The following is a 21,405-nucleotide window of genomic DNA, read 5'->3' as shown; positions in this document are numbered from 1 at the left end:
TGAAACTCAAAGTTCGCTTCCCTTTGACTTGTAGACTCTCTCTTCTCCCTGAACTTATAGGTTGCCTCCTGAAATATATGTGGAATCCAACACCATTCAAAACTTAACCGGAGCGTAATGAAGTTGTTTTTTCATGCGGTAAATTATTCTAAAGTGTTGAATTTTTATCAATGCGTCGTGATTAAAAACTTCCCCCTCTTCTGAATTAATGTAATAAATTCAAATCATCACTTTTTTTTGAGAATAATTTTAAAATGTTTTTCTTTTTTTTTTTTGTTCTCTCCGTAGTTTGATTTTTAAGCGATTATCGTATGATCGAAACGAGGATCCTATCCGAATCCTCTTTGTGAGGATTCCTATGATCCTGAAAACGTATCTCTTTATCGTATATTGCACGATTAGTTTTCGTCAGGTACTGTTCATGTTTAATTTTAAATAAAAATATTTAAAATTATTCTTGACCGCATGATATATGATAAACGGGAATTGACAATGATATTAAAATAAAGCTTTGTCGGGGGTTGGCAATAATATTAAACACGTAACAAAATTATTCTGAAGGGTTCACCAAAAAGAATAAAAAAAATATTCTGATGGGCATTAACGTCATTATCTAACTTGTTGGTAGATGACACCTGTTTATTTCTTGATGGATAAATTTGATTAGGATTTAGGAATATTTTAAACTTTTAATCTTTGATAATAATTATTTGGATTAAGCATCAAATTCTTCAACCTTTTAGTGTCATTTCAAATTAGTTTTAATCTTTTTAAATATTTCAAACAAGTACTTAACTTATTGAAAATGTCAAATCCGTTAAGCTGTAGTTATTTTTCAAACATAGATTATATTCAAACCCCACCAATTAGGTATATTATGGTCAACATAACTATTAGTTACGTCAAGTCTGATTTCAAAATAGATTATATGATATGGAACTCAATGATAAACGGGTATTGAATTGAATCGAAAATGGACTCAAATTGAAATTACAATAGAAGGCCAATCTCCTAACAAAAAAGAGAGATAAGTATTCATATAGGGTTTCAAGGAGCTTGTTTCTGCTCATGTGATTTCCTCATTTGTTGATTCTTGGCTCATAAAGCTTTCAGTTCTTCTTTATGGGCGGTGAAGATGGTGGTGACCACATCATGACAATCCATACTACTCAGCAACCTCCATGACCTTTTTCTTGATGTTGGTAGCTTGAGTTCTAAGGTGGAGTTGGTGATTTTGTGTTGGGCTTAAAGGTGATGGCATCATGAGGGGTAGTGGTGACTGTTAGTGTGGATGTTATCTATGATTTTCTATTGATTTTGGAGACAAAGTAAGCCCTTACTTAATCTAACAGATTTGATTAGTACCTAATAGATGTGACATTTTCAATAGGTTTGGTACTTATTTGAAATATTTAAAAAGATTGAAACCAATTTATAATGACACTAAAAAGTTGGGAAACTTTAGGTACTTAATTGATAGCGACATGAATTATACTTTTTCACCATTTAATTTTTTTTCTTTATTAAACATAAATTATCAAACAATTAATTTGTTTTAAGCCAATGAGCAACTAGTGATTTACAGCTGCATAATACAGAACAACTGTTGGCAAAATTACAAAACAGCAGTAAAATGTCATCCTCTCCGGACGGCGAACTTTCACCTTCGTCCTCTTCCACCCTTCGAACTGAAATGGTGAGACTTGAGCTTCTTCTTGCGCACCGCTGATGCAGGGCCGGTCTCTCTGAACGGCATCCCCATTAGAGCCAAAAGCATCTGAGCTTCTTTATCTGTTTTAGCAGTTGTTCTGATGCAAACATCCATTCCCCTGCCCTTACCAAGATCAAACCGAATCTCTGGGAACACACTCTGTTCCTTGATTCCAAGGGCATAATTCCCGTTTCCATCAAAACTATTTGGGTTTACACCTTGGAAATCCCTTGTCCTAGGAAGTCCCAGATTAATGAGACGATCAAGGAATGCATACATCACCTGTAAAATTGAATAGTAAGCTTAGTGCATGAGATTGGATGCATTTGGGTTTATAAGAGAAACATACGCATTTTCAAGAGTTTGACACAGGAAATACTGCTTAAATTCTTTAAGCACGTATAAGACCACTATAGTGCATGCGTCTTCAACCGCATACTAACAATGCCAATATAAAATGTTTGGATAGAAGGAAAAAGAAAAACGATTCACCCCCATTTTGCTTCTCGTCAAACTATTTCTTTTTATTGCAACAACTTCATTATTTCTCATCATCACCCTCACCAATGCAGAGTTGCTACAAATGCCAAATTGATTCAGCACACAAACCATGGATGCTCTTTCAGTCAACACCTTCACCCACCATTGCAACATCAATTTACCACGCAACTTACAAATGCAGTTTCTGTTCACAACTTGCCACCACGACTGCAGTCTCTAACAACTATATGCACCAACACATCCATCTTGATCATACTACCTCCTCACGATATTAATTCCACGCTGTAAATAATGGCACTCTTCACCTATGATCAGACCTCACCTTATAGACCATACTACCACATCTTTAACAATATGTTTTACAGGCTAAATTGTGATTGAGCATTTTAATATGATACTAAACAAAGAAGAATAAAAAAGGATATGTGCGTGGTGTCACCATCATAATCTAAAGAACTTCAAGAAGGACCACCAAGTGATTTAAAGCGTTATCTTGGGTCGTGATTAACGTAATTTCAAGCACTAACTTGGAAATGATAAGAAACATGAAGAGCAAACTTAATAGACATGCTCGCGAGCAATAAAAAGAAACAGTCTTGTAAGTATCTATGCGGAAGATAAGATTCACTTTTAGGGTTGAAAAGCAAACTCACATTTCCTCTGAGTGTGACAGCAATCCCAAGTGGCTGGCCTTCCCTGATCTTGAAGGTAGCAAGGGAAACCTTTGCTCGTGTCTTGACGGGTCTCTGCCCTGTAATGAGTGCCAAGTCATTCATTGCCGCTTCCAATCCCTTAGCATTCTGTTGAGCATCTCCAATTCCGCAGTTCACCACAATCTTCTCAATCTTCGGAACCTACCCAAGTTCCACATTGCATAACACTATTAAGTCGCTGAACCCCTTGGCGGAATAACAAAACTACCAAAAGCAATATGTATATCAAGGAAACAGCCTTTCCATTGCTTACAAGGATAATACATTCCGGAAACCTTAGTTCAAGGTAAAGAAGATTTTATTTTACACTCAACCCAATTCATCAATATAGATAATTCATCACCACAATAACACGGAAATTCTCACTCCCGGAAGGCATTAACACGAAAAACTGAGTCGTTATGATTGAGAAAATTGTATCATAACATCAAAACTGAACCACATTGTCACTACTCGTTCTTAAATGTACTTTCAGTAAATGGAAATTTAATGAAGCTAAATCAAAAATTCGATTGCTTAACCAGAACGAATCAACTTCTGCTAAAATTAGAGGTAACAAAGCAACACATTGAACAATTTTCCCCCAAAAAAAAAAAAAAAAAAAAAAAAAACAAAAAAAACAAAAACCCCCATTTAATTATCAAAATAACAATATCCAGAACAATAAAAATTAACAAAATTAATGAAAAAAAAATAAAAATTGTGGGTTTTATTCACCTCGTGGATGTTGGTGTAAGAGAACTCTTCTTTGAGCTTAGGGATGATTCTTTCGAGGTAAGTGGTTTTGAGCCGGCTGACCTTTTCTGCCTCCGACTTCTCCACCAGCACCACCTCCGCGGCCTTCACCGGCACCACCACATTCCTAGGGTTTCCGTACGAAAGTCGTAAAGGCGGAGGTGAAACGGCAACCGGGAATTGGCCGTGAAACGACGACGTGGCGGAGCGTAAGAGCGAAGGGCAGGCCATTGTTGTCTCTGTAAGTGTTTTTTCCAGTGTCCGAGTGTTTTTGGAGCTGGGAGCGATGGAGCATAGGAGGCGTGGTCGTGAAAGGGGCTCGCATTTGAACTTATTTACGAAAATGGCTGTAGGAGGAGGTCAAATGTGGTGGTTTTTTTTGTAAATTTGAGTAATATAGGGGCGGTTGTTGGACATGGCATTCTGTGAATGAAATAGGATAAGGTAAGGTTCTTTAGGAAGAAAACGATATAGGGATTATCTTTCTAGCCAAGGGTAAAATAACATTGTGTTATCCGAATTTAGGGGGTATATTTAATTGGAATTTTGAAGAAATTTTATTTTTTTAATAAATTTAAAGATATTCAACCAGGATTTTGAGTAATTTTTGAAATTCCAAATGTGTTTAATCAGGATTTTTAATATAGTTTATTAAAACGATAATTGTTATTAAAAGTATAATGTATGTATTGCATTCTAAAAAGACTTATTTAGTTTAATCAGACACTGACATGCTCTATGGTAATGTTTGGTACGAAGACGAGACGGAACGGGACAAAATGGAAAGGAGGTTCCGTGCTATGTTTGGTATGCACAGGATGGAATAGGACATTTGTTCTATTCCGCGTTTGGTACATGTAGGGCGGAATGGAACAAAGGATTAACGAATTTTTAACGCAAGCACCACATTGATGTGTGGTGAACAAACTCAGAGACTAATTATATTGATTTTAATTGTTCAGGACCAAACTGAGGAGTTATAACAATCTAAGTGATCAATTTAGCTAAAAACCCTTAGCTTAATTTTTTTTGGGTCAAAAGGTAATTTTAGTACCAACACCAAAACAATACACACAAAAGGCCCCAAAAGCACACTAATTACAAAGAAACATGGACCAAAAAACACACAAAACAAGTCCAAAGTCTACTTTGGAGCCCAGCACACACAAACCACAAAAAAAAAAAAAAAAAAAAAAAAAAAAAAAAAACCCCCTAAGCATCCACAACTACTGTAGTTGTTTTCCCCGCAACCGACGCTCCCCAGAACGAAGCACAAAAACCTTCGCCCACCACTGTCGCCAATCATTAGACCATCCAGATTCTCAAAGTTAAAGACGAACAGGCTGCACCATCCTTCACGAACCAGCAACACGAACGCCACCAAGAAACAAAGGAAGCCCACCGGAAGAGAGATCCAATGAGCGACATCACAACAAAGGCGCACACTAGAAAGAACCAATAAAGTTCAACAAGGGTGGTAATGTGAAGACCCAAGTCAAAGCTCTACAGTCTACACTCCCTCTCGTTTAAATGTGAAAAGTCGCAAGAAATGGTAGGCAAATTAGATTGAGAATTTGTGGAAAAATAATGAAACCAAATGGTGAAGATGTTAGAGAAAAAAGACGATCTGCCCATGGAATTCAAGATGGTGGAATCACCTGCAAGAAAATGGGTATATCGGAGAAACGAGGTTGGGCTTATTGAAAAAGAAAATATGGGAAAGGAGAAATAAAAAACAACAGAAATATAAGGGCCTGTTTGGTATCCTATTTGAAATTTTTTATCATTTCTCAAAACATTTCTTAAAAACATCTCTTGAAAACAATTTTCTTTAAGACTCAAAAACTTGATTGGTTTGCGATTTAAAATTTTTAAATCTTACGACTTAAACTAGACAAAAAGATTTAAAAAGAGGGGGTCGTAGGAGAGGGAGACAGATGAGAGAGGAGGGAAGAAAGTAAGAGATGATTGAAGGAAAGAGAAAAAAGAGAGAGGATCAGACGAGATAGAGAGGAAGAGGAGTGAGAGAAAGAACCCAGAGAATGAAAAAAGCGGATTGAAGGAGAGACGAAAAAGGTAAAAAAAAAAGGAGAGAGAAAGAAGAAGAGAGAGAGGGAAGGAAAAGAAATGTGTGAGTTTAAATTTAAAAACTCTAAAAACTTATTTTTTATGTTTTTAGATAATAGAGTATATTTTGTAGTTAGTCTTGAATTCAGTTTTTGAAAATAGTTCTACTAAATAAGTTTGTAAAGTATAAAACTTGAAAATTACTCTTGAGTTTAAAAAGTTAAATTCAAATAGAGTACCAAACAGTCCGACTGCAGCCGCTCTTGCCAATAGCAGGGCCGACAACAACGGAGGACATCTGAAATGAAAACTAGAGCTCACACTTAGCTTAATTAGACATCCACATGCTCTATAAGATTACAAAGTATAGCATTATATCTCACAATTGGTTGCTAAACTTCTTACACGTATCAAATTAGACTTAACACTAACGTCTGTTTCAAAAGTTAATAGGATTATTAATTTAGTGAAATACATTATTTAATTCAGTCGATTTTTGGTTTGAATGGACAATGGTGTCACTTAGGCTAAGGCATGTGTAAAATATTTAAATATTTTTTTAATCAAAGATTTTATTGGTGAAAACAACTAAGGTAGAATTGTCCATAGAAGGTAGACTGATCTAAATTAAACTAATTGCAGTATGACCTAAAACCAAACCAACATTTATCGATTTTAGTTGGTTAATTTAATCGATTCGGCCAGTTTTTTTGTGACATCCCACATCGTCTAGGGGAGTGATCCTTAAATATATATTCACATCTCTACCTAGCACAAGACTTTTTGGGAGCTCACTGGCTTCGGATTCCATAGGAACTCCGAAGTTAAGCGAGAAGGGGGCTAGAGCAATCCCATGATGAGTGACCCACTGGGAAGTTGCTCGTGAGTTCCCAAAAACAAAACCGTGAGGGAATGGTAAGCCTAAAACGAACAATATCGTGCTACGGTGGTGGAGCGTGCCCGGGGAGTGATCCGCCCCCGGCCGGGATGTGACAATTTGGTATCAGAGCCTAACCCTAGCTGCGTGTGTGCCGACGAGGACGTCGGGGCCCTAAGGGGGGTGGATTGTGACATCCCACATCGCTCAGGGGAGTGATCCTTATATGTATATTCTCATCCCTATCTAACACGAGGCCTTTTGGGAGCTCTCTGGCTTCGGGTTCCGTAGGAACTCCGAAGTTAAGCGAGAAGGGGGCTAGAGCAGAAGTTAAGCGAGAAGGGGGCTAGAGCAATCCCATGATGGGTGACCCATTAGGAAGTTGCTCGTGAGTTTCCAAAAAACAAAATCGTGCTACGGTGAGTTTCCAAAAAACAAAACCGTGAGGGAATGGTAAGCCCAAGCGGACAATATCGTGCTACGATGGTGGAGCGGGTCTAGGAAGTGATCCACCCCGGACCGGGATGTGACATTTTTGCCCAACTTTAATTTGAATGGCTCACTTTTGGCTGATATAGTTTGAATTTGACTTAATTTGAGCTCGTTCGGACCCTTTTATAAGTGAAAGGAGGTGAGCTTAAACAAAATGTTAGATTTTTTCCCTAAACGAGCCAATCTTGAGCTTTGAGTAAACTTGATGATCGTATATTTTTATTTAAAATATGTTATGACTTGTTATTAGATTTTAAATAGGTCACCTTTTTTTTACTACAAGTACTTTAGCTTTTTTGACAATTATAATGTATTATTTAAAAAAAAAAAAAAAAAAAAAAAGAGGAAGAGATTAGTTGAGCTGATAATTTTGTCACGAGTTTACGTCTTTAGGGATCGAAAAGATTCATAAAGATATTTTAATACCTCTATTTTATTTTTTACAATTATAATGCTTCGACTATGTTTATTTTTGGTTTGAAAAGTAAATTTCATTACTTTGAAAGAAGATAACATGCCAACACATAAGAAGATAAAATAATCCAAATACATTGGGAGAAACAAATACATAAAAATCAAGTCCAATTAAATAAGCAAAAGTTAAAACTTACATCCCTAATCTATGACCGCCGAAAACAGCATCTGATACCGCTAGTGCCACAAAAATCTTACCAGCAGCTACCTCGACTATATGTTATTTTGTTAAGCAACTTGTCTACGTATCAATCGGTTACAAATTGTTCACTCGCATCAAAGGAGAGACCGCGGCCACGAGCCAAAGAAGCGCGTGAGGCGTCGCTCATTATTTTTGAAAATTTATTATTTCTCCTTCAGCGATGTGAAGGTTGTCTTTGTCCCTCTCTCTAAACAACTCGCTCGCGCTCTGCAAATCCTCTCGCTAATTCTCTCTCTCTCTCTAAACATCCCGATTGAAAGAACACGGCAGAGAAGATCAAACCCCCAAATTCCAGTCAATCTCTCTCTCTCTCTCTCTCTCTCTCTTTTCATTTGGATCCCCGTAGGCTGTAGGTCCTCCGTTCGAGAATACCTTAGTTTTTGGAAGATCTAGATAAAAATATTTAAAAATAGAACCCTAGGCCTGTCGTCCCGTTCGATGCTTATTCCGGAGGCGTTTCACCCAACTTTTTAGGATGTTTTGATGAATTTTTCTTGAAATTTACACGATACTCGAGTTTTGATTTTCAGAAAAAGTTGATCATACTTGTATGCATGTGTGCTTTGGTGTTTGGATTAGACAAATTTTGATTAGGGAGAGTTTTGGGTGGGTTTTTGAAATATTTGGTGTATTGGGTATTTTGCTGTAGATTGAGCTGGATGGACCAGAGAATGGATTTTCTTTGTTTTTAGGGTTCTAGTGGTAGTACCGTAGTGGGCTAGACTTTTTTTGCTGATTTTGTATTGCTGGGGAGTTGCGAAATTCGATTTTTGGATATGGTAATATATGATGGGTGAGCTGGGGTTATTGATTTTCTTGCTCTGAATTGTATAACTTTCTGTATCGAATTGACTCTTCGGGTTAGAATTGGTGTACCAGTTCGGCGAATAATGGATTATTGAATTAAAGCTTTCTGTGGAGGTAGGAAGTTCTTGTGTTGATTTGGAATGCTGCTATGGTTTCTGGGCTTTGCCTTTTGAGCTTGGTGTAGTGACTATTGAATTGAAGAGTGGTTGTTTTCTTATGGTTGAGAGGTTACGTTGATTAGGTCGTAGTTCAGATACACTGTTTGCATCGGGCGTTTTCAAAATGAGCTTAGAGAACGAAGAACCACGCTCACCAGATCATCTTACCGAAACGAATCACGAAATGCAAAAGTAATGGATTTGTTTTTGGCATTTTTGCTTTTACTAGTAGATATAGTTTCTGTTGTGTGTACATATTCATGCATATTTCATTGCTTTGCTATTGGTGAACTGTAACAAATCTCTTCCTCCAATGACCCAGGAAGTCGAAAATATCATATACGAGAGAATTCCTACTGTCGTTTAGTGAATTAGATACTTGCAAGAAACTACCAAGCGGGTTCGACCAGTCAATATTAAGGTTAGATTCCTATTTTGAATGGTCTGATTGTTGTATTTATAGCTTCTGTCGCAGAAGGTAGTTCGATTTAGATGGTTGTTTTTACTCATCTACCATGTTAGGCCTTGTTCATTATGTTTGATATTTTCCTTTTTGTTTCCCTTTTCAAATCAGTGAATTCGAGGATGCTTTCAAAGATCGACAGAGAACTAGTGGTTTGTCAGCTCATAGTTTCAGGCGAAACGAGTATGGTCCATCTCCACCTACTAGAGGGGATGTAGCTGGTTATTCACGGCCAATCCATGGAAGGTGGGAAAGTCGTTCAACTGGACGGAGTGACAAGGATAGTGACTCGCAATCTGATAAGGATTCTGGTGAGGTTTTAGTTAATCATATTGATATGGTTTTCTCTGTACAAAGGCACATGTAGTTGAATATGCATGTTTCAGAAAAAAGCTTCATATGATTGTTAGTTCCTGTTGTAGAGGCTGGCAGCGATCTTTATAGGGATTCCAGTAGAGTCTTCCATAAGTAAGTATTAAGTAGGACTTTCGCCCTTCATCTTCTTTGCATCTATTGGATTTGTAGTTATTTGACAGAAGAAACTTATGAATTGTTTAGCCTTTACCCAGACCTCCAGCCACTCTCTCATCGTTGACCAAACAATGGAAATTACATTTCAATTTTCCAAAGGACTGGGCTAAGATTGGTTATGCTTAACAGTTAACATTAGCAGGAGGAAAAGATATATTGATTGGGTGATATGAAAGTAGTTAGGGATTGTGAGGGATGTCCAGATTATGCTTTTGCGGATGTCAGATTATGCTTTTAGGGATGTCCAAATTATGCTGTTTAGGAAAGCCCTTGAAGTTTAATCTGAGACTTACTTTGTGGACAAGCTGATATTTGTTGTGGGGATATTGAAGGATCGACCACTAAAAAGCATTGATTAGCATATAGAATTAGAATTGGTGACTGGTGCCCTTGTAGGTGATTGTTAAAATCCTACCATTGTTCATTTCCTGTCTTGAAACTATCAAGAAATTAATCTCTGATTGAAATACTTTTTGTCCTCATTCTATGTTAGGCTCATTTCTGTGACAATATTATCTTAATTCCAACCCTGCTGTACTCTCTGTAGATAAACTAATCTCTGACGTATTGTACATTCTGTCCTGTTCAATATCAGATTCAGGAAGGCATTTTGGGAACCAGTCTCGGCGGCCATGGCAGGTTCCTGAGCATGATGGACTACTCGGAAGTGGTTCCTTTCCTAGACCAGCTGGGTTTACTGCAGGGGTATCAGCACCAAAAGTTCGACCTAACGAACCATACCAGTTGAATAGAACCAATGAGCCATACCACCCTCCCCGTCCTTACAAGGTATACCTTGATCTTAGTTGTGGCATTGACATGTTTATGTAAACAATTTTCTGAAGCTTAATGCCTGCAGTAGTGGGTTTAAGTATCCACCACCTTTAAATGGAGCAGCATAATTTTATTCTCTTTTTCTTTTTGATAAGATATTTTCTGTATCTCGAAGAATAGTATAATGTGAATATAAAGCATCCTAATTATATCTTTCCTCTTATCTTATAACTTGTAGGCAGCACCTCACTCGCGGAGGGATACTGAATCATTTGATGATGAAACGTTTGGTTCTTCTGAGTTGACAAGTGAGGAAAGAGCAGAAGAGGAAAGAAAGAGAAGAGGTACTTGAGAAAGTGATTTTTACTTTTTCTTTCTATCGTTTATTTTTCTTTCATTTGTATCTAGTTTGGGTCAGTATAGTTCTGCTCAGTTAAATCCAAGTTTGAAATTTGTTGGATTTCCTGCCAGCATCATTTGAATTGATGAGGAAAGAACAGCACAAAGCACTTCAAGAGCAGAAACTGAAGCCAGAGAAGAATAAAGGTGATTTTGACTTTGCCACACTGGTGGATGATTCCAAAGATGGGAGGAGACATAGAAGCAGTGAAGTAGAGGAGCGTCTCATACCCCGAGCTTCAAGTACTGATTCTGAAAAATCTAGTTTACTCTTGCAAACTGCTGCACCCAGACCTCTTGTACCCCCAGGTTTTGCTACCACCGTTTTGGAGAGAAATCTTGGACCAAAATCCTTAAGCCATTCCCATGAAGTTGAGGTAACCATATTTCATTTCCATAATCGTTGATGAAGATGCTGAATTCAAGGATTATAATTATTGGAACTCCTAATTTATTGAATTAAAATGATAACAATCTTGCTTGAAGTGCTAAGACATTATGTTTGCAGAAGGCTGGTTTTTCATGTGAAGAAATTTGTATTCACTTGTTTGTGATGTTGGGTTAATAATTGAAACTTTGTCAATGTTTTGTGATTTGGTTTTTCTGATCTGTGCACCTTATAGTTTACGCTGCTACCAAAGTACCATGTAGTAGTGCCAACCCAAGCTTGAATCTTCCTCTATCATTTGCTTTCTGCTATTAATAGAATATATCTTTTGTGCTTTTTGATAGGTTGGGAATTTTGAACTTGAGGAAAATATCTTACATGCCAAAAGTAAACCTGTTTTAAGTGGGACTTTGGATAACCAAGTGGAGAAACAATCAACTGAACAAATGATCTTGAGCAAGCAACAACATGGAAGTGCAAGTACTCATGCCTCAGTTGATAGCATGAGTGAGAAGAATCGAAATCCGTCACCACCTCAAGGTGCCTTGAATAAGATAATTGGCATTGAGAGTCAACTCTATAACATAGCTAATACATCACAAGCTCTAGAAGCCTCCAGAAATAGTGAAGTAATTGGCCTCAATACTGAGAAGGTGATGGGGACTAAGATTGTTGGCGAATCCAATCAAGGTCCTTCTGCATCGATACTGGAAAAGTTCTTTACCAATGCTGTAGCATTAAATGTAGTTGGCTCCTCTAATATCACTGAGGTAACTGTGGCGTCCAATGTCTTTCTTTTCCTATATACAGGTTTTCGATAAGTTCTTGCAAAGGTTATTACTCAGGACAGTTCAAGTTCCCCAAGGTCTTGGTTCATTCTAAATTTTATAATGATACAATCATAAAGTGACCGAACTCCCCTGTCCCAGAATCTATCTTGGCTTCTTGCATCTGTGCAAGCATAGGGCTTGCTATTACTATATGCTATAAGACCTGCTGATAGGGTCCATTAAAATTACACTTTAGCAAAATAAATTTTACATTTTGGCGTTCTATGTTGTGGTCCAATATCAGTGTGAAAACAAATGTCTTTGCTTCAGCTTTAATCTGAAGCACCCATCTGCATATTTCCCCCTAAAATCAATTTTAACTGCAATTCATGGTTTATATGTTTCAAATGTGTGTTTTTCTTCTCATTTAAATGAAAAAAAGTCATTAGCTTGAATTATGAATCTCATTTATTTCTTTTGTGCTTCTACAGCATCAAGATATGAAAGATGATGAGACACAGAGCTCTGATACTGCCCATTCTTCCAAGTTTGCTCGTTGGTTTCATGAAGGTCTGCAGCTGTTGATATCTTGGAGTTAAAGTTTAAAGTGCTTTCCAACTTAAATTGTTTGTATTTGGAACTGGAAATGTACATTCAAGTTTTAAATGGTTCTATCTTACTGCAGAAAGGAAACCTAGTGATGATTTCTCATCTGGAAGGCAAAATGACTTACTTTCATTGATCGTTGGTGGTGAAAAAGGTGGATCCGGCATTTCTGATGGGAAGATACTTGATCACAGTTTTCCTAGTTTTTCTTCTCAAACCTCTGAACCTGCAGACAGGGTTATGAAATCAGATGTAGTATCTCCTACAGTTAGTAACTCTGAGGATTTTTCCAAAAGTATTAAACCAGAGGCAGTTTCGACAGTCCTTACATGTGAAGACCTTGAACAATCGATTCTGTCTGGTATTAGTGAAAATGTTCCGACCTTGCAGCCCCCTGTTCAAAAGTGGAGTCCTCCTGGGGCTGGTGGAAAGCCTGAGCAGCTGAAAGCTAATGTTGATAATAATGCATCCCATCACCTACTTTCACTCTTGCAGAAGGGAACAAGTGTGAGTGATATGGAACCATCCTATAATCAAGAAACAACGTATTCTGAAAAATTACATGACACTGAAGGAGCGACTATTGGCACCGCAGTTCACAGTTCAAAAAAGGAAATTGCTGAAAATGTTTCTATTGCAGGGAAGAACCTGACCCTTGAAATACTGTTTGGAACTACTTTTATGAAAGAGTTGCAAACAGTTGGAGCACCAGTTTCTGTTAAGAGGGGCCCAATGGGGTCTGCAAGAGTAGATCCTATGGAGCCTCATGGGGTGCCTTTTCCTGTGACAGATAACAGTCTAATTCCTCCTGCAATTCAAATTGGACCCAACTCAACTAGTCATAGTAGTAGTGACTCAACAGCAAATAGGAGGAAGCAAACAAAATCAGATACGATCGAAGAGCCGTGGCTAGGTCTCAATAATCCTCATATTGAAGTAGGTTCATCACAGGTTCGAACCGACTTGGGTTCTAAGATTGGGGTTTTTGAGGGGCATCCTGATTTTCGACTTCCTGAGGAGGATAGCTTGATTGCAGCCAGCGAACCGTTGAACATACAAAGTTCTATGTCTTCTCGAAGTCAAATGAAAAGCAAATTGTTCTCCTCCCCAAACACCTATGTGGACATTGTTGAAAAGTTGGCAGCTATGAATTCTGGCTTTAAAGATGAAAGAAGAATGGGAAGCCAAGAAGTTCCTCCTCCTTTTCTTCGTGGTCCTTATGATGTGACAGAGCCTGATATTCCATATCAGAACCTTAATGTGCAACCATCTTCTCAACAGCTCCATCATCCTCCATTGAATCATGTGGGTCCCCCATTCCACCCTTTAGACTCTCGTCCTGGCAACATCAACTCTCAGATTAATTTTATGGGGCGAGAAGGCATTATGCGAAGCGATCCTCCACCAAATCATCAATTTCAATCAAATATGCTTCGTCCACCTTTCTATCATCCCAACACTGGTCAATCTGGGTTTGATGGTCACACCCATCACCCTATGATGCAACAGATGCATATGCAAGGCAACTTTCCTCCGCCTCACCTGCTACAAGGATTATCCAGTTCTCCACCCCAGCCTCCTCATCCCAATCGTGGTGCACCTCCACCTGCTCATTCAAACAGTCAGGCTTTTATGCAAGAATTGAACCCAATGCAAGGTTTCCCTTTTGGTCCCCGGCAGCCCAACTTTGGTGGTCATGGAATGCCATCGCCCGGTAAGGCACTTCTCTGTGCATCTGTTGTTAATGACTTTGGTTGATTTCATTGTGTCTGCATGATATTCTGTTTTTAATGCGTTCATGTAGTGGCTTCTCGCACCTTTACTTTTTTTTTTTTTTTTTTTTTTCCTAGCAATAACTCGAGTGATTAAATCTCCCAAAGTTGTTGCCGGCAATATTTGGAGCTCTTTGATATTCAACTTTCTTGAACTTCCAAAAATTGCTTAATTTCTTTCTTTCTTTCTTTCTTTCTTGCTTTTGAGTCTCTGTAGTTTAACATCGAATTGACATCTTCTACCTTAAAAATTTGGCTGATCCTTATGTTGTAATGTTGGAAATTTCATGTGGTATACTGACTTCCTTTTAATTCAGCTGCTGACGTTGCCGGTGGAAGCAACCACCATCCAGAGGCACATCAAAGGCTCATTGAGATGGAACTAAGGTCAAACCCGAAACAGATTCACCAGTTTGCTGGTAGCGGACACACTCAAGGGACGTACGGACACAAACTGGACATGGGTTTCGGGTATAGGTAGGTCACTCGGATGTCTCGAAACTCGGTGTATTTTCAATGTATTCAGATTTCAGAGTCCTCTTGGATGATATGTGCAACTCAACGGACGGGCGATGTGTTTGATATTGCTTCTTTGAAATGGATGTGTTGAGGGTAGGTGGTGTAATTAATGGATTTTTCTTGACCCTTTGTTTCTCATGTTCTTATTTGATTTCTGAAAGCCACAAGGAAGAGCAAAAGGGTGACATATGCCACTAAAGAAAATAATTAAATTTCTGGGCAGGCTAAATTGTTGTAGATTGTAAAAGCACTTTACGGAAAAGCACCTTCAAGAAGCACTTAAAGAAAATTTATCTAACACGTTTATAATACTAGCAGAAGTGCTGCTTGCTTACACAAAACAACGTTCATCTCGTCAGAAAGCGAAATAATCTAAGTTCAGACTGCATCAATAGCACATACACAAAATATAAATGAATGAGGATCCTCTCCGGGATCTCACAAAGTGAGGATCTTGAAAATTCTCTAATCACATTCGTTTATCGTATATCATGTGATCAAAAATCATTGTAAATCTTTTTATTTAAAATTAAATATAAACAGTACATGACGATAACTGATCACAACATATATGATAAACGAATATGATTAGAGGATTTCCAAAATCCTCATAAAGAAGATCCAGAGAGGATCCTCGTTCAATAAGCATGGCCCTTTATTGAGCTGTAAACAGCCAGACTTAACCGTAAAGCTGTAAACAGCCAGACTTAACCGGAGAAGGCTGAACGTCGAACAGACTAGAGGTAAGAACTTTCTGCAGAATGTTCAGTGTTTAAGACGGAGACGGGGAGACCACATACAGTAGCAGGTTTCTCTTGTTTGTCACCGTTTTGAGGTCCTACTTTTATTCCAGTTACGTAAAAACCAAAAACAATTATTACAACGGCATACAGTCCAGAGTCAACGATAATCCCCCCGAAATTCTATACAAGACGGCCTTCGGAAGGACGTTGGAGTTGACTGTATCATCCCACATTCCTTCACGACGAAACTCAAAGGTATGGTATGCACACAAAACTGGGTTTGGTCCTCACAAGCTACATGTATTCAAAACCGCGTATTCTACATATGTACAAAGCCACTCTGCACAATAACTGTTGGTGAACTTGGTCGTGTTCAACGCTCCGCCCTGAAATCCACAGTTAAAGAGTCAGCAACGGCTAGATATTCGCTGTAAATATTTAGGAGTTGATAAGTTCCATTTTACCTTCGTCTCTCAAGCAGATAGGATGGCATTCTCTGATTTACCGATGCGAGAGAAGTTGCAATTGCTGTCCGATTTAGTTTTGTTGGAGCCCACAGCATATGATGTAATTAGCTTTCTCTGTGTATATAAAGAGAACTGTTAATATGCAAATAACATCATCATATAATTTAGTCAGAGCTGAGCTAGCACAAAGCTAGAAACGACACAAATACCGAAGAGTGAAAGGCACGACCTGTCCTAGAAGGCTCACAGACACAAGCAAGGCTTAGAGAGATTCATTCCAAGTTAAACACTAAAGAACTTTTCAGATAGAAAGAGCATGCATTCTTAAAACTTCTCGTGCAACAAAATGGACGTAACAGTCACCGCTGCCAATGATGAGAGGGGATACAACAGAACAGCTCAATTGCAAAGAAAGCATCAAGGTCCAGCATATTGTTAGATCGGCTATCAATAAATTTCAAATTTCTAACTACAGAACTTCTGTGCACAAGACATTCTTCGACAACTGCTTCGTCTCTCATCAGAGACATATCTGGTCCTCACACTCCGGAGCTCCATTAATAAGTAGTCAATTATTACCTTAATGAGAGAGACCGTTAGGTGTCTTAATTCAAAAATGAAATTTCAGTTTATCAACTGCCAAACACAAGGTGTGAACATTATGTTCCTAAGATATCGGCAAAGTTTTGAACCGTCAAGATAGAAATTTATAATATTGATTCTTTGTGCAAACAATTAGACTAAGGCACCCATACTGCAGTCAAGAAAGACATGCTGACGTTGAGAAGGTGAACACTTACATGATCCTGAAACTCGGGACTTGTCAAATTAATGGAGAGGTTCCGCATCAACAAAAGTGCCTGGGAAGAACCAAATAGAACCCTTCAGTAAACTTAGCAGTAAGAGCAAGACACTTCTGGTAAATTCACGGGGGTATAATTCTGAACCCTTTTGATGATATGAATGGCCAAATAAATAAATAAAAAAGAAGGTTACAAACAGTCAAAATTGACTTACTGTTTCGAAATTTATGGGGTCCAATTGTCTCAGTCTCTCCAAATGACCAACTGCACCGGGGTCAAATACACTTCCGATAAATTTATACACCTGAGCAAAATCTGGCAAAACTGCAACTACAAGAACTACAGTTAATACCAACAGAACTTAAAAAAATGTCATAAACGCATATAAACATTGCAATACCGAGGAGAATCTACATGCAATTATAAGTTGCATGCAAGCAACATCTTCAACTCCTAAGGAGGAGATCATAGACCAGTATACAGTACCGGGCACCTAAAAGCATCCCATGGACAACAGAGAGCTACTACAGTGATAAAACATAGATTATCCTCCATCCTTTCTGGTGATAGGGGGGGAAAAAAACCCAAAATTTGCCAAACTATATGAAGAAGGTCAAGGAGATAATGTAGAACTCAAAGGCTAGACTTCAATATCACCTCCTTAAGCAGCTCTTATGATTTTAACATGATAAGAAGATCATAACTCAAGCACATGAAGGGAGGCATTAAAAATCTGAGAGAGAAATTTACCTCTGTGTGGCTGGCCAGGATCTACTCGATCAACTGTCTCACTCACTTTCCAATTTGTCGGGTTGCTTTCATTGCTACTACTGTAGCAAGAGTTATGTGTAACAGTTGGCCCAGATAACCTTCCTTCGTCTAAGAAAAAGCATAATAAAAAATATAAAAAATTGTATCTTAACAAGATAGGGAGAACAACTTATTATTATGGTCAAATCGATCAAGATTAAATCACTAAGGCAGGCAGAAAAATATGAAACCTTTAATTGTTTGCGACACGTTGACTGGTGGCACAGAGTTATAACTCCAAGAAGATAAAGTTGCAGCGTCAACTGGAGTTCCAAGCACAAATGAGGAATCTGGCTGGTAAACATATCCATGTTCAAGCAAGTGAGATGAGGACTGAAACGGCCCAGCTACTTGAGATACAACTGCAGCTGCCAGAGATTACCTTATGAACAAGAATTCTATGATAACCATAAGAAGCATTGACAGGAAAACAATGGTTGACTATGCTGACCACTTTTTGGAGCCTTTTGTGGGTATGGATGAGTCGCTTTCCTCTTTGGCCGAGGTGGAGGTACATGTTCACTTGTCCCTTTCTTCTGAACCTTCAAAAAGTACTTCTGTGCATGACTTCGTATCTGAAAGGAATATCATTTGCCATGAGTACAATGACAACATGACACATACGCATTGAAATGGAGCAAAAAGAAATACGACAAGACGAAGTAGATACAGGGCTTACTAAGAAAAGATTTCTCAGATGGTACTTAAATTCTATAAGGAAAGAAGCATAAACCCTGCAGGGGCATGTATTTCTCTGTCACCTTGTCCAAGATATTCACTTCCTTCATTTTAATTATTTTTTCGATAACATGAAACTATGCTTGAAAAAGTGAGATCGGAATACAAACACATCACTAGAGGATGTTGTTTTATATGTAATCTGAAAATTTGTGAACATAAAAATTCTCCATATCAGTTCACTATCCACAAATTCAAAGGACAGTCAGTTTCTCTATCTTCAATCAACCAAAAACACAACAAAAAGAAATTTACAGAACCTACAAAAATGTTAGAGATCCTTCTAAGTACCCACAAGAAATTACTTACAAGTTACAATTCCTTCACCATATACTTAAAGACAACCAAAACCATCTAACATCACTCTCCAAGTAATTATATAAATATTAAAGCAAAAAAAAAAAAAATTTAAGCATATTATATTCATCCTACATTTTTGTTTTTTGCTATCTGCAAATACATGATAAATTTGACTATAATAAGTAGTCACCTGAATAACCGTTTTTGAGCCAATAAATGCTTCAATCTTCTTCCAGTCACGATCAAACCTGAGTTAACCCAAGCGAACAAACATAAGAATGCTTAAACGTGGAGGAACAACTCATGTGAATTAAAACCGCAAAGCTTACATCTACATTACACTAACACAAACATATATATTGAGTTAAAAATACCAGATACCTCACGTAGTCTCAAGAAACATTAATACATCTTCACCATGAAAAGAAGAGAAACTAAATAGATAAAACAACTTATCAAGACATTCCACTCAAAACTACTAAAGCATGGCCTTCTACTCAACAAATCACAAAGAAAAAAAGAAATAAAAATTACAAACGTCTGTCCTATATTAGTACAACCTGGTACCTCTCCTTTATCATATTTTTATTGGATACCAAACTATGTAATGAATACCTAAAAAAACCTATTAACAAAAATTTGATATCAAGAACAAAATCTAATAGTAAATCCCAAATTGGGATTTAGAAATCATCAAATTCAGAGATTATCAACTTGCACAACATAAATATTCCACCATTTGGATGAACTAATCCAAACAACTAGATCAACTTGGGCGAGATTTGCATTTTGAATACATCCTGGTGTCCAAAACAACACTCTTTGACAATACAAAGTCTCATTTGCTTACACTCGAACGCCAATCTCGCCCACTAACACAAGCCCGAAAAGGCTCATCCTTGGGACAAAATTTTAGCTCCAACTTAGTAAAATTAATCTAATTAGCACAAATTCACAAATAAAATCCATCAAATTATCTAAAATTACTGGTAGAAAAAATCCGAAAACCGAAGGACCTTCAATAAGCTCCAATTCTCTTCTTGGTTAATAGGAAATGCAATAATCCATTACAGAACAAAAATCACCATCTCAATTCCAAATCTTCGTTTATGCAAACTGAAAGAAAAGCTTTTCCATTTCATTCTTATTTTTAAAAAAATTAAAAAAGAAACTGCCTTTTCATCTATTTTCCACACCCTGTCCCCAATTTTCCCAGCAACCGAACAGAAACCAAAGAAACAATACTACTAACACAAAATTGAACTCCTTACAGCTGAAGAGCTTCGAGAAACTTGTCGTGCTCCTGCTCCGTCCAGCTCTCTCTCGACTTGGTAATCGTATACGGCTTCCGGATTTTCTTGCTCTGATCATCCGCCGACATCGACGCGGCGTTTGCGGGCGCGGACGAAGACGTGCAGGCAGCAGTCGTACTGGTCGCCGCCGTAGCTGAAGCACCACCAGTTGTCGGCGGCGGCATAGTATTGAGACCCGGAAGGCCCATATTGGTAATCATGGGATCGAATAAGTAGAAACCTTGAGCTGGGTTTGGATTCAGAGACAGCATAAGCTATAAGCTAAAAGCTGAAAGCTCAAATTATCAAATCCAAGTACTGAACGCTATCAAGTTTGTAAATAAACCACAGAAAACTGAAAATTTTCTTTGAATTTTCTGGTGATTTTTGTTGGTTTGGTTTGCCCTTTGATTTGGGTTTTTAGCTTTTGGCAGGAAATGAAGTGTGGCCTAGAAATGTAGCCGCCCTTGGGACATTTTGGTCCTATACTTATTTATACCGCTATTTATAATGTTACCAGCTTCTCAACATGCATTTTATGTACGAACTTAATATCTTTTGGAAAAATTTGAAATAGATCCAATTTTATAGGTCATTTTTTGAAATATGTCTAATTTTTAGTAATTTTTAATTTTTGAAATAGATCAAATTTTTAGTTACTTTGAACCCATATCAAAAAATCCCGTATTTTTTTTTTGTAAGATACGCTTCGCGATTTTTTATCTCAATAAGTTACTAAAAACTAAAAGATTAAGCAAATATGGGTTTAGCAAAGTTGAAGTGAACACCACCCTTTAAAACCTTCGGTCCTATTTTTTTTTATAAATAAAAGTATAATTATTCTATTGTTTGTAAATGTAAATATTAAAAAATAATTAGTATTTATCAATTAACGTTCTTGAGTTTGTTTTAAATATAAAGTAAAATAACTTTTTTTATTAATATACGTGTTTTAATAAAATTATTTTTTAAATGATATTAATTTTCTTATTATTTTTTGCGCACTTCTCATTCTTCTTGTAATTTTGAGTAATTAACATAAAAAAATGTAAAACCAAAGTACTAAAATCACTACCTTCAAATTAAAAAAAAAAAAAAAAAAAACCAACTCCATTGAAATAATGAGTTATGGTAGCAATTGATCATCTATCACAGTGATTGAGAAAAGTAGTCCTTTACACTACGGCGTGAATTAAAATTCTATCGAGTCTCTAATTTAATATTTAATTTAATAAATTTATTGTTTGATAAAAAATAATGGGAAAGAGATTCTCTCCTAATCTCTTCCATCAA

General features: G+C 37.4%; 3 protein-coding genes across 6 annotated transcripts; 1 reads left to right on the top strand and 2 right to left on the bottom strand.

Moving 5' to 3' along the window:
• Positions 1 to 1,489: 1,489 nt before the first annotated feature.
• On the bottom strand, positions 1,490 to 4,544 carry LOC137720497 (Ribosomal L5P family protein). The gene is made up of 3 exons (XM_068459572.2): positions 3,643 to 4,544; positions 2,866 to 3,066; positions 1,490 to 1,993 (listed from the first exon to the last, which is right to left on the bottom strand). Exons 1-3 carry the CDS (start codon positions 3,889 to 3,891, stop codon positions 1,661 to 1,663), a joined length of 783 nt encoding a protein of 260 aa, XP_068315673.1. The 5' UTR covers positions 3,892 to 4,544; the 3' UTR covers positions 1,490 to 1,660.
• Positions 4,545 to 7,839: 3,295 nt separating this feature from the next.
• Positions 7,840 to 15,088, top strand: LOC137721460 (chorismate synthase). Its single transcript, XM_068460556.2, has 10 exons — positions 7,840 to 8,929; positions 9,060 to 9,158; positions 9,312 to 9,511; positions 10,327 to 10,520; positions 10,744 to 10,849; positions 10,977 to 11,281; positions 11,637 to 12,062; positions 12,554 to 12,632; positions 12,748 to 14,382; positions 14,758 to 15,088. Exons 1-10 carry the CDS (start codon positions 8,862 to 8,864, stop codon positions 14,919 to 14,921), a joined length of 3,276 nt encoding a protein of 1,091 aa, XP_068316657.2. The 5' UTR covers positions 7,840 to 8,861; the 3' UTR covers positions 14,922 to 15,088.
• A 622-nt stretch (positions 15,089 to 15,710) lies between these two features.
• LOC137721461 (protein REVEILLE 3) lies at positions 15,711 to 20,596 on the bottom strand. 4 transcript variants are annotated; one of them, XM_068460558.2, is made up of 9 exons: positions 20,092 to 20,596; positions 19,011 to 19,068; positions 18,234 to 18,357; positions 17,974 to 18,150; positions 17,723 to 17,851; positions 17,187 to 17,296; positions 16,970 to 17,029; positions 16,167 to 16,283; positions 15,711 to 16,088 (listed from the first exon to the last, which is right to left on the bottom strand). In XM_068460558.2, exons 1-8 carry the CDS (start codon positions 20,382 to 20,384, stop codon positions 16,176 to 16,178), a joined length of 1,059 nt encoding a protein of 352 aa, XP_068316659.2. In that variant the 5' UTR covers positions 20,385 to 20,596; the 3' UTR covers positions 15,711 to 16,088; positions 16,167 to 16,175. The 4 variants fall into 4 exon arrangements, with proteins under 4 accessions (XP_068316659.2, XP_068316658.2, XP_088553270.1 ...); XM_068460557.2 differs by having other exon boundaries at positions 17,187 to 17,302; positions 20,092 to 20,591; XM_088697144.1 differs by having other exon boundaries at positions 17,974 to 18,144; positions 20,092 to 20,590.
• Positions 20,597 to 21,405: the final 809 nt, after the last annotated feature.

This window comes from Pyrus communis, chromosome 1 (assembly GCF_041283825.1).
Source record: "Pyrus communis isolate YQ-2024b chromosome 1, ASM4128382v1, whole genome shotgun sequence".
NCBI lineage: Eukaryota > Viridiplantae > Streptophyta > Magnoliopsida > Rosales > Rosaceae > Pyrus > Pyrus communis.
Note: the sequence above shows the minus strand (reverse complement) of the source record. Positions and strands in the feature narration are given on the sequence as shown.